Source organism: Rhyacophila brunnea, unplaced genomic scaffold (assembly GCF_057557595.1).
Source record: "Rhyacophila brunnea isolate RB1 unplaced genomic scaffold, BYU_Rbru_1.0 scaffold_7, whole genome shotgun sequence".
Lineage (NCBI taxonomy): Eukaryota > Metazoa > Arthropoda > Insecta > Trichoptera > Rhyacophilidae > Rhyacophila > Rhyacophila brunnea.
In genome coordinates this window covers 47,126,104-47,139,516 of record NW_028233339.1, presented here as the reverse complement: position 1 = coordinate 47,139,516, position 13,413 = coordinate 47,126,104, and the positions used below count along the sequence as shown (strand labels likewise).

Below are 13,413 nucleotides of genomic sequence, written 5' to 3'. Positions count from 1 at the left end.
TATATGGAGGTTCTACTGTATAACAAATTTAATATTATATATCAATAATTACAAGATAAAAAGAACTTTTTATATGCCACGTTTTTAAATTTTCTGTTGAATCATATAAACTTGACAATTCTATGTATTAATAATTTAGAACAAATAAGGCAATTGTCAACAAATCATTTTTTTGCTAATTTGTAACAAACAAAGAAATATAGAATACTGAAATGTCATTTTGATTTCCACAGTAAAGCATATATATATTGATAATTTAGTTGATAGGACCACCCCCTTAGCAACCAATAATAGTGGATTGGATTACGGATTTCTTCGGAAATAATTTTTCATACAAAACAGAATTAACTGAAAATGAATTCAATTCTACTTAAAGATGGCTAAAAGTATTAAAATAATGCATTGGCATTGTGTTCAGATATAATCTAAAAGTTTCAAATGTCTAGCTAGTCGGGAAGTTAGTTATAAATCGATTGCAAGATTTGTACTGGATAAACAACCACCGGACAAACAAGAATACAAACTGAAAGTGGTAAAATAGAAAGTTGTTTTGAACATCTTTGATTAGTCTAGCAAATATACCTGCTTTATGATGCCTCGCAATTGAAAGAGAATGAATAGTTTGCGATGACAGAATAATGGGAGTCATTGTCGTAGAGTGCCATCTACGTTTTTCGTTTGCAACTTGTCACTACAATAATTACCTGCAAGTATTGGATGCGGCTGCGATTTCATAAGGTTTGACGCACCACAGTTTGATAGCCTGCACATTATCACTGGTCATTGTTAACAGAATATGCGAGAACAGCAAGTCATCGTTGTAAGGAAATGTGTCCATGCATGAGACAACTCTGAAAATAAAAACATGATTTATAACAACCACGAAAAGATGCAGAAATAGTATTTATAGATCAGCAGACAAGAAGATGGAGAATCCGAACATCTCCACTAACCATCACACAATGGCAAATTTATTGTTTTAATTGTTTAAAGGTTTTGCAATAAAGTTTTTTGTTAATTCTACGAAAATTGAGTTATTTATGTCGTCAGTTATTTTAGGCCATTGACCCATCTTCAAACGCTAAGATAACTGCTTTTCTAAACATAATACTAACTGAATGTATCTCATAGGATATATACAGAGCATGCACTGCGTTAATCTATCTTTAGTCTCTCATTATTATCATTTATTTTACTAGAAAGATGTAGTTGACTTTAAATATCTTTGGTTAATGATTTTAAGAGAGAAAAATAAATAGAATATAATATCATTATTACCCTCTGAAATTATTCCACTCCTTTATAAGCATGCACGACTCCAAATTATATACAAGGATCCGACAATCGGTGGTGGAAATGAAAACACATGAACCTCCTTGCGATACGCAAGCTGTGAAAAAGGAGTACTCTTCGTTGGTCCCATCCAGAGATCTGGAGTCTACGATTAGAGTTGCTTCCGGGCTACTCTGTTCTTCTTTTGGTTTCAGTTGGTTCCATCTGTGAAGGCGTTTGCTTGTCATTGCCAGTATATCACCAGCTTGGTCTGAATATAAAGAAACATAAAGGTTTATCATAATTCTCACGTTTGGTTTAGGCAAGGTTTAATTCATTTTTTAAAACTAACCTACACCATCTGTACATTGTAGTCTTAGTTCAATAAAAACAAATATGTATGACAACAAAGTTTAACGTGCACTATTTATGGCGGATCTTAACAGCCTACCTCCACCCTTCGCTACTGATGTATACCTACTGCCACAATATGGCTGAACTTCTTAAAAAATTATTATAAATACATCATCGTCATAGATGAGGGCTATTTCTTGCATAGGCAGATTTCTTGCACACTTGAGGGCTGCACAATCAATATATTGGGTATCTAGGTCGTCAAACTAATTTCAGTGAACTTACTTGGTAAAACTCCAAGAAATATTAAAGGCCACTGGTCGGTGAACGTCATGACCTGATGGAACGGATCGATGGTGTAAACATGTATTCCGAACAGGTCCTTATTCCATGAACCGTAACCGACGATAATTAGACTATCGTCACTGGACAAGATACTCTTTGTGATTACAACGTCACAGTTCACGACCTCGTCTAAGATTTTATCGCCCTCTAAATCGTAGAGAATGACAGCGCCCCCAGGGTTTGTGTGAACCAGTAAGATGTCAGTGTTGTAGCCCCAGGATGCCGCCATGCAGGGCCCACTCGGGTGAGTTATTGTTAACAAGCTGTGTGAAGAGTTCAACAATGTTGGCGAGCGGCCTTCTGTAAAGATACAATAATAAATGATCAATTTCATTTAAGGCTCTTCACCAGTCGTGAAATGGTTCATAATCCCTGACGATGCCAAACACATATCTGTAAAAATTAATAATAATACATTATTTTATGTCATGTACGGACAACAGCCATTAAATGTTGCGTGAATCAGGTGTCTCGCATGTGTGTCATTCCACAGAAGGATGTATATGGGGAATGACTGGTGTGGTGGTCCACAAGTTGCGTACGTACTGGGATAAATACTTATCGGAATGCTGGAAGTTATCTCTTGTTGAACCGTTTTTAAGTTAATATGTAAAAAATATTATATAATATTTCAATCAATAACTCCATGCTTTGTTACAATCTTACATTGAAAAAACAACACGTGAATTTAGCGTGATTCACGGTTTCCGAAGCGGATATTCTGCATGCGACCTTTGCATGGGCATAGTAAAGGAATATACCTAATAATAATATTACTTTGAATTTTGATACCATTTTCTGCCGAAACTGTTTCTTTCAAGCAATCATCGATTTGCCAGACCTTCACGACCCCGTCAGTATTTGTGGTTGCCATTTTGTAAGGTCTTTTATGATTGAATTCAATAGACTGTATGGGACTGGGTATGCTGCGGAACTTTTTCAATTTCTCCGTTAAGTCCTCGTTCCACACCTGAAAAATCGGACACCAAAGAATTAATATCAGATATTATCATAATCATTAACAAGAGACGATCCATTGTCGGATTAAGACCTACCCTAGCTCCTTCCAGTCCTCTCGGTCAAAATGTTTGTTTATTCTAATAAAAAAGGAAGGGTTACTAAGGCTAATGATTAAACTATCTGTAAGTAGGTCATTTCGCACTGTAGATTTATCATGTTTACACTCTGAGATTAATTTATAAATTTCCCAAGACTGAAAGATGAAAATAATCTACATTAATGTTACATATGTAAATGCAGTTTTTATACAAGGAATCGTCATTATTTAGATGAACAATCACGTAAAAACGCATATAATAATAATATGTATGTTGAGTAGGTAATCAAAGCAAAATGTGAACACTTGGCTGTATTCTCATTGTATGTATAAAGAGTTGCCGACACGTAGAATATTAACTTTTTTATCATCATCGCGATTACAAACTCGATCTGTGTCTTAGCCTCAAGAACATGTCTCCACTCCCCTCTGACTACCGCGAACTTCCTCCACTGCCTTTGCCACATGGATGCTGTTTCTGCTACACAATGAACCACAGCAGTCTAGACCTCTTGATCGTCCTCTTCCCTTTCAAAGAAAGGCCCTTTGGGTGGTTGAGTGGCTTACATCCTTGAGACATGGCCTCCTGAACGTAGTCGTCCCATTTCCAAAAGGGATTACTTATCTTTTTCGCACATGTCATTTATTGCATACGGTTATGACGTTTCTCTATATCTTTCCTTCAAAGAAATCCAGCTACCTCTCATTTTTTTTGATAAGGTACAACACAAGGCTTCCGTCATTACGTCAATGTCACTTTTCTATAATAAGCAATTCAACTATGCTAAAATTGATTTTGAATTTTATTGCTGTCTTTCTATATTCTAAACTCTTTCGGTGTAATACATATAGAAGACAAGGGATATAATGCCATATAAAAAAATACTTACAGAGACATTGCCATTTTTATTACCAAGGAAGACGTTATTCAACAGAAATCGGATTATGCAAATCTCCTCGTCTGGGATGTCTACCTGAATGAAGTTTATTTCTTCCTTGTCTTTATCAATCCTGTAGAAGAATTCAAATTTTAAGTAGTCTTAGATAAACACATCAAACAGGATCTATTATTAATCTCACTCGTATGAGGATTATAAGAGTTTTCAAATCAGGCAAAAATTTGTGTAGACTTTGTATTGTCAAATCTAGTAAATAACAATATTTATATGGTTTTTCATTAAGGATCAGCAGGTCTATTGTTAACGGTTATCACTTTACAACGTTTCCGTTATTTCCATTCTTACAAATTAGCACAGAAGGTACTCTTTACAATAAACAGGTAGCGGCGGCTATCTATAATTTTATTCATAATACAGCAAAAAATTAGGTTGGTAGACATTGATACCGGATGAAGGTCTCCCACAGGAGACCACCTCAAAGGACGGACCGAACCATCAACTTTTCCATAACACCACAGCCTACATACACTCTTCGCGGTTCTCGCAACCCTAGGCCGAGCGGAGCCCGCCTCCTTGAAATTCAAATTCGTCCGCGCTCCCGCCAAAACAGACGCGGTCTACCGATAGCGCCGCCACTACTCAATCTGTCGGTAAAACAGGGAGGTTTGCGACCGAGAGAAACAGGACGCCGCGATCTGTCAGTTGGATGGGCGCGAAAAGCGCTCTCTCACACCTGCCGCCGAACAGAAAGCATCGCCTCGGACGCGAAGCAAAAAGCATCTCCAGCCCAGCCAACATCTCTTCTCTTGCCCCTGACGCCGAACAGCAAGCATCGCCTCGGACGCGAAGCTAAAAGCATCTCCAGCCCAGCCAGCATCTTCCGCCAAAAAGATCGCATCGGCAGCATGCCAAGCCGCAAGCCAAATCTCTCTCGCATTGGACGCCGGACAGCGAGCATCGCCTCGGATGCCAAGCCCCAGCAGCCAAGCCCGCGACACCACGTCTGCAGCCCAAGCAACAAGTAGCCCAGCGCGACACCACGTCTGCAGCCCGCCAAATCGCAAATACGATAAAATAAACCAGCAACAACAAAATACACCGTGCGTTTCTGTCCCCCACCCCTGCTTCTTTGGCCATGACATTATCACGGTCTGCCATCTCCGCCTAAGCGCGAAGAAGGCCGGTAATAACATGTCAGTCAAATTCGGATATGTTCATAATGCCGAACCCTAGCGGAGAAGATCGAATACAAGCGGATAAAGTCGAACGAGCGCCATCTAGTTGGCAATGAGCCGAACACAAGAATTTTGTATTGACACGTCAGACATTTCAACATAACCTACAATTTTCTTAGTCATCTCATTGCGATTGCTCCAAAACAGTCGTATCTTGCATCTCAATTCTCAATATGTAAAATTGACATATTTCTCTGTCTCGTCCTCATGTTAGCACGGCCAACAGAGTAGCTGTTAAAAGATATCACCTTTTGACAGTTCCGACGGTTAACTTTTTTATATAATTAACCGCCAGAATACGTAAAGTGATAAATGTAATATATCTATCAGTATCACAATTAGCTCTTTTTGGATCTTAAGTGATACGTTAGAATAGGCCCACAGTAATCTTTTAACGTTCCTTCAGTAAATCCATAATCTCCATGGATATATGGCGTGTGGTGCCGTCTTGTTGTAACCACATGTTTATCACATCCAATCGAGGTCAAAATACCAGATCTATCGGTCGGATAGTATCAGTCACCATTAACGGTCAGTGCAATACTCATCTTGGAAGAAATACAGGTCAATGTTACCGCCAGATCAAAGCCCAAACGGTCACTTTTTCACAATATAATGGACGCTTTTGGATCATGTGACGATTTCGACTTGGTCAAAACTGAGCCTCGTTGCAAACATGATTTTCCATTCGTTGGTTTCATTGGAATGATTGATTACGTTGTTGAAGTGTGTACAGCACCATATTCACAAATCTTCTTCTTCTTTCGACCATGTCCGATCCTAATAGGATCATATCGTCGGTATAGTGGCAAAAGGCGTTAAGTCAAAAAACCTTGTTTTGAGATAATCGTCTTTTTCTAAATTCAAGAAATTGAAACCTCTCTATTTAAATAGTTTAAACATTTTTACCTAAACTTGCTACTTTATGATATTCGGTAATCAATTATGAATTAAATTTGAGTATTGTCAAGTCTTTTTTATAGTAATAATAATTAGTTTTTTGAGTTTATTTACAAAAAGGTGAATTAACGTTTTTTGCCACAACGATTTTTGAGTTAATAGAATAGTCAAACATAAAATGTTGTAGTTGAGTAGTAATACATTGGACTCTAATAATAATAGAAACTGGCCAATTTAAAATTAAATTAAAATTAAACAGAAATAATATTAGGTAGGTGGATACTATTTGGTAATAATATTAGGTAGGTATAGAAGTAATTTGATATTTTTGTATGTAAGATTAGTAATAATCTTGTTTCAAATTATGATATTTTTCATCTTTATTAAATTATTAAACATAAATTTGTGTAGCTAAGTACTAGGTAAAAATAATAAAAAAAAATACATTTTTATATATTTATTTATCAGAACATTGGATTAGAGGCGGATAAACGGTATGGGGATGATGATTACACAAAAATAATTTATGAAAACAATTAAAATTAACAATTACCCTAAAAAATTAATTAGGAAACTTAAAATATAATTAAGAGATCATTTCCGCTTCATCATAGCCAACCTCGAAGGGTTCGAGAACAGTATTTAATTTATTTATTAGAAACATCGATTAACAGGTGGATAAACGGTATGGAGATTTAAGAAAGAAATTTGGCAATTTTTGATAAAATTGGTATGATTTTGAGTCCTTGCGCAGTTTGCCGTCAGCAATTCGTACCCTTTGGGTTTTTGGAGCAGCACTGTCTGCATTCCTTAAAATAAAATCCCCTTTGCGCTCAAAGCTCTTCCTTCGTCTTCTTTGGCCATATCCGCCCCTTAATTGGAGCATATGGACACCACGCGGCGCCTCCAAGAATCCTTGTCGCTCGTCAGTTTTTTTGCTCCGTTCCAGGTCAAACCAGCATCCAGTAGCTCCGCCGTAAACATTCTATATATAGTATTTAGCGGCCTTCCAGGACGCCGGAGTCAGGTCGGCTTGAAGAACAGGCAAGCCAAGTTGACGTTCTTTTCTGGCATCCGCAGTACGTGGCCGAGCCTGGTCCAACGTCGCCTCTTCACTCTCAGCGTGATGAGAAGCTGTTTGGTGCATTCTCTTATCTCCTCGATCCTCAAGTCATACAACCGCACACCCAGTATTCGTCGCAAACATCTGTTTTCGAAGCTCAGTATACGGTTGCTCTGAGCCTTCGTAAGGTGCCATGATTCGCTACCGTAAAGCAGCACCGTCAGCATGCAAGCGTCAAATAGGCGGCATTTGGTTTTGACCGAGTACAATTGTGAGTCCCAGACATTATTAATATTGTCTCCATCCACAACATCACTTTGGTGCGCATCATCTAAAATATAAATAAAACATATGTGTTAGTAAGGATGTCTTTTCGATTACATAAAAATACGCCATAGAAACGTGATATCAGTACACAAATAATCAATAATTGTAGAGCAAACTTCATTTTGAGGTTATGTTGAATTAAGTTGCTTACCTTTTACATGCTCCCTTATTTTATTCTGTTGCCCATACAGAAACATAATATTTTCCAATCTTAAATTATACACGTCGATAAAAACGATTATAAAATAGATTACAAGCACTATTGTAGAAAATATGAGATATATAAATACGCGCGAAACGTCAACATTCAGAACCAACTGTCAAATGGTTGCAAGCTGTGTGTGGCATAGACAATAAGTCAATATAAATAACGGACAAGTGACTAGAAGCTTGAAGCCAAATAACGTTAAGTCATCTTATTGTTATTTGCCACTATGAAGTATGAAAGAAAGTGACTTAATACGTATTGAATTCTTTAAATTATGTCACAACTACATGGATTTTGGCGGAGCTTGTTTTTTCAGACGATAGAGCGTGTTAAACTTTATCATTCTGCATTCATAACTCAAATCAGCCAATTTTTGACTTATCGTCTTCTGCCACTATACCGACGATATGGGCCTCCACAGAATAGAGATTTGTATTGACAGATTTTTGTTTTTTACGAGAAATGGATGTCAGCCACTTGCTCAACCTATTAGGTCCATACCCTGACAGGCACAAATTGAAAAACAATATGTGTACTTGCCAGACCCAGGATTCGAACCTGGGACCCACGGCGTTATAGTCGAACGCTTAAGCCGCGCGGCCACCGTGGGTTCACAAATAGAATACAACTATCAGAAAATGATGGCAAAAGTTTTTGATACATAGTCAACTGACTGTTTCCCTATTTAATATTCATCCAAATGTTAATTTTAAAATGATTACATATTATACTCACTGAAACTGCAAATAAAGATTGTTTTTATTATCAGTCTGTTGTATAATTTTATATGCTTTGTAGTAAAGAATGCTGTCTGTCTCGTGTTGAAGAATATTCTGTATGATGTCGGTGTCGGGAAACTGGAACAAGTCGTGACCATGCTTCTGAATGAATTTTATTAGCTCATCAATATAGGCCTTCTCAACGCCCACCTAAAACAGTTAAAATCAAAGTTGTTGAAGAAAACCATTTATGTTCCCAAGTTTGCTTGGCCACTTTGGTTTCGGGTTCAAATTGGACAGATTCACATCTTGTCTTTTCAATGTGTGTTTGGACCCAGAGTATTGACCTAATAGGTTAAGCTAGTGGCCAACATGCATTTCTCGTAAAGTGAGGCGCCCAAGTAAGTATAAGAGTCAATTATTGAAAAATTATGTTCGCTTAACTCACTATGTAATTGTTAATTTTTGTGCCATTAAATGAAAAACCTTGAAAACCAGTGTCAAAAAATCAATGCATTACCTTGGATACGGTTTCCAAATAGGTTTGTAGGTCTTTTATTACATTTCCAGGACCTGCGAGACGTATTTTGGTGCCGATAAAAATCAAGTTGCTGTACAGAGTCTTATAAAGATCCCACGTGGAGTTCACATTTTGGGTATTTTGAATATGAAACATGATGTGATACGCTATGTATCCATCATCAGGTAAATAAGCCAAATCTTCCTCCGAGCAATTCTTTTTATATCTCTGAATCAAATCAGCATGCATCATGGACATAGTTTTCGTATCGGTGTTCAATTTCAAATATGACATGATCAGATCTTGTATCTCATATTGGTACGCCGTCAAATCTTTACTGTAATGTTCTATCACGAGGCTTTTGTTTTTCCACATTTTAATTTCACTCTCTAACTGCTCCATCGGCATGTTTAGTATCACTCTTAGAGCGTCGGCAGTCACTTTAATGTTGTATGGTAAAACAGCTAGCATTTTATATGAATCGATGGATTCTTGAGACCCTAAAGAGTTGATGCACATTTCGATTGGCGAATACAGACTTGATTGGTCATCGGGTGATTTCCAGAAACTGTAACTGAAACGAAACATTAAACAAACAGAAGTGTCAGTCGATAACGTAAACAGTCTTAGTTATGTTCAGTTTGTTATTATCAACAAAAGTATAAAAGTATGATACACAAACAGTTACGATTATACTTAAAATAAAAATCTGTTGAGCAGTTGAATATTATTTTGAACTTTATTTAGAATTTAAAATTTTAATTTTCGAGATCTACAAAATGTAATCGGTAACCATATTAATAGCGACTGTTGTTTCTGTTATTAATTTGATGTCATTATATTAATTAGTTGAGTTTTGCTTCAAAGCTTTAGTTTAAATCAGGCTCATTTAGACGGCCCTCGTAGTCCAATGTGTAAAGCATTAGCTTCGCATCCGGAGGCTCAGGATTCGATTCCCCAAAGCCTCAGCATTTATATGATATTTTCACCTCTCCTACTACATTATTATTTCACTACGCTACTATCATTGGACCTCATGGGTTGTTATAGTGTTCAAAAGAATTTATAACTATATTTAATATTTTTAGAATATATAATATTAGAGTACCTTAACCTTTTTGAGTAGATACTTATGTTGGTAAAAGTAATTAATTTAAACGTTGGCTAATAGCCCCCCCCCCCCTCATTGCAACTGTCAGTGTAGCCAGGTCGCATCACAATACAGAAGCACTATCCGACACTGTTACCGGATATACATAAATATAGTATGTGGGGAGTCTCCACCATAAGTTTTATTGAATTCTGAATATTATACCAATCTACACAATTCTAAGTTGCGAACCATATGTTAAGAACTGCCGGTTGAAAATCCTCTCAAGTAACCAAGGTTACTAAATATTATTGCATATTATCTTATTTTGTTTTCTTATCGGGACTAATACAGGTGTATTATGAACGCACAAAAATGTATCTTTATTCTTGAGTTGAGTGACGTAGTGATTCCATCGGCTGGTGTCGTGCTTTAAGATATCTTTGTTTTCTGCCAAGACTCCGCCCACCATCGCGATGAGAAGAGGCGCTCCCTTGCATATCCGATGGATTCTAGTGGCCTGGTTCGGCAGTTGCTCCATCTCCTGGTCGATGTACGAAGCGATCATTTTAATTGACTCATTTTCGGTAAGGGTACCTGTAATCTAAATTAACACAAGAAAAATGGTTGAACTTAATTTGATAGAATTAATGTTTTTATCACTCAGTATTTAACACGAGTTTCGTTCACACGGTGATCAAGTATGTGTACTAAAATTTATGTTTGAGTTTATGTAGTCAATACTGTGTGAAGCAAAGATGTTGAAGATGTTGATGCACACCTTATTGTTTGAGTAATGACTCGTTCTGAATAAGATCACCTGTCAATTACAGAAGAGCGATGCATACATTTTGAGAAAATTGAGAATTCCAAAAATATATCTATGTTAATACCCCGTATCTGACCTATATGACTTTTTGATGTATTAAAAACAACAAAAAAACTGCTCATCGACTGCGAAATTGCCATATCTGTAGTTATTTTAACAAAAATGATACAGCCATTTTAGTAATTTCCCGTATCTGAACATTGCAGAAATAAACCTGTAATAGCCCGTATCTTGCCTCTAAGCTGTGCATGACGTGTGTTGAATTCAGCTTCAAAATGTCACTTTGGAATTATTTAAAAGGTAAAACAGTAAGTAATATAACAAATTTGGATGTTTATCTTTATATATAATATTATGTCACGCTTTATTGGATGTTATCATTATATTAGGCGTTATGTGCTTTGCTTTACCACTTTTTACATTACGGGTTATTGGCATGCTACGATGCTACCCACGATGGCCGCGTGGCTTAAGCGCCGGTCTGTGGTGTCGAGAGTCCCAGGTTCGAATCCTGGGTCTGGCAATTACACATATTGTTCTTCAATTTGTGTATGAGTCAGAGTATGGACCTAATAGGTTGAGCAAGTGGCTGACATCCATTTCTCGTAAAAATAAAATCTGTTAATACAATTATATTATGATCCTATTAGGATCCTATTAGGACCGGACATGGAATAATAAATAAAAAAATGTAGTTACAACATGTCTGAACTATTAACAGTCAGATACGGGATATTAAATATTTCGTTTTTTTAGCTTCCTGCACAATTTGTAAAAAGTCACTTACGGGATATTGACATTAGGCCATCGATATAATATAGATACATATATATTACAATATAAAGTATATACATTTAGTCCTGATGCTTCTGTGTTCGATTCTATGAGTGAACAGGGCATGAGGAAATGACTCAAATCATTTTGTCTCATCAGTTTTCCATTATCTGTCACATAATTCGTTACGAATATACTCGATATATCATCATCTTAACATTACTTGTGAAGAAATTTTGCATACATACTACATAAGCGGTCACATTAACATACCAACGAAAAACAAACAAGTGTCTGTATCGTAATAGCCAACTAAATATATTATTTTGTTCTAAAATATAAGTAATATATTCCGAAATTTGGCACCTCCTAAATCTCAGCACCCGGTGGATACGGGCTCTCTCTGATTATGATATATCTTTAGTTTCTTATCTCCGTAAATATTTATGAATTAAATTAATTATTAATTAATACCTATATTTGGAGTGGGCATAAATCCATTTATCATTATTACCTTTACGTAGCATGGTTGAAAATCATCAACCAAAGTCTTATCCTGGGTTGTGACCATAGTCTTGCATCCAATATTAAACGCCTCTAGCACCTTCTGACTCCTCAAGCCGTCAATCACCAACAGTGAGTCCTTCAAACAGTCATTTTCAAACACGCGTTTGAGGGTGTCTTGGTAATATTGCCATGTGCAATCGTTGGAATGAATCAATTTTTTATTGTAGTTAACGTTCATCTTTTTAAAAATCAATAAGATTTTGCTGAACAGTCTGAAATGAACAAAAATTCACCATAAACAACAATCCTTAATTGGAACGACTCTGTTTGGCAAGTCTTGCCACAAGTAAAGCTTATGATATTTCGACATTTTTCATTTCTCGAGAATCGAGAATTCTCAAAATCAAGAATAATAATATGTCTTCTCGAGAAACCGACATTACAGTAGAACGGTAATGTTATACATGTTTAAATCCAAGTGTCATTGCTTGTAAACAATATTCTGCGCATGATAATAACGTCATATCTCTCGCACTTGAATTTGAGTCATAATACCGTTCTGCTCATAGACTGAACATAGCACTGACGTTTGCAACGCACAGCAGTTTAATTTGTTTACTCAAAGTGAATGGGTGTATTTATTACTTCATTCAATAAGTTTAAATAAAATTTTAAATTACAATCAAACCTACATACAAATGAAGTATAAATGTTTGTTTATTTATTTATATATTTTGGCAACAGAAAACTTTTCAGTGAATTAAAGTTCTCACTTCATTTAAATCTAATATTTTTAATCCATTTATGGAAATTACACTGGCCTTGTACCTTGTATTGTACCGTTTATTTTCTTAACGGACTTTCGACTTTAACGGACACTCCTTCACCCGGATTAGTCCATTATATCGAGGTTCTACTGTACTTATTATAAAATTACTTCTTGCCGATTTTTTTTAATTTTTAAGATTATTCCGGCCATAAAATGTTTACTGACAATTTTTAGAAATTCTATTTAGATTGAAAGGCAGAGCGTCTTCTTTTTAACTCCTTTCTTTCATCTTCTGGCCAAAAAACAAGGGTCTTTTTTTGTATGAGAAATGAGAATTTACGAAATAACAGAAAATTAATTTCTCGAGATTCGATATTGGCCTTTGCTAATTATTTCTCGAGAATTCTCAAGACAAGATTTTTTCTCAATCACAACCTCTAACCACAAGTACGGAAGACAAACAACCAACCGAGAGGCTCCTCTTCAATAAATTAGATAGGAAAGGGTGGCTCAGTCGACTTAAGCGGAGATTCCCTTAAAGCTGT

At 36.3% G+C, this 13,413-nt stretch overlaps 1 protein-coding gene across 1 annotated transcript in view; it reads right to left on the bottom strand.

The window, feature by feature from the left end:
- LOC147064998 (apoptosome protein Dark-like) overlaps positions 1 to 13,413 on the bottom strand; it is a 33,538-nt gene that overhangs the window by 14,316 nt on the left and 5,809 nt on the right. The window contains exons 5-13 of the mRNA XM_085958376.1: positions 12,107 to 12,371; positions 10,361 to 10,593; positions 8,900 to 9,473; positions 8,396 to 8,589; positions 3,919 to 4,039; positions 2,764 to 2,941; positions 1,912 to 2,271; positions 1,279 to 1,543; positions 705 to 851 (exon numbers count right to left, since the gene is read on the bottom strand). Of these exons, the coding sequence (XP_085814502.1) occupies positions 705 to 851; positions 1,279 to 1,543; positions 1,912 to 2,271; positions 2,764 to 2,941; positions 3,919 to 4,039; positions 8,396 to 8,589; positions 8,900 to 9,473; positions 10,361 to 10,593; positions 12,107 to 12,371 (2,337 nt within the window). The remainder of the gene's footprint in view (positions 1 to 704; positions 852 to 1,278; positions 1,544 to 1,911; positions 2,272 to 2,763; positions 2,942 to 3,918; positions 4,040 to 8,395; positions 8,590 to 8,899; positions 9,474 to 10,360; positions 10,594 to 12,106; positions 12,372 to 13,413) is intronic.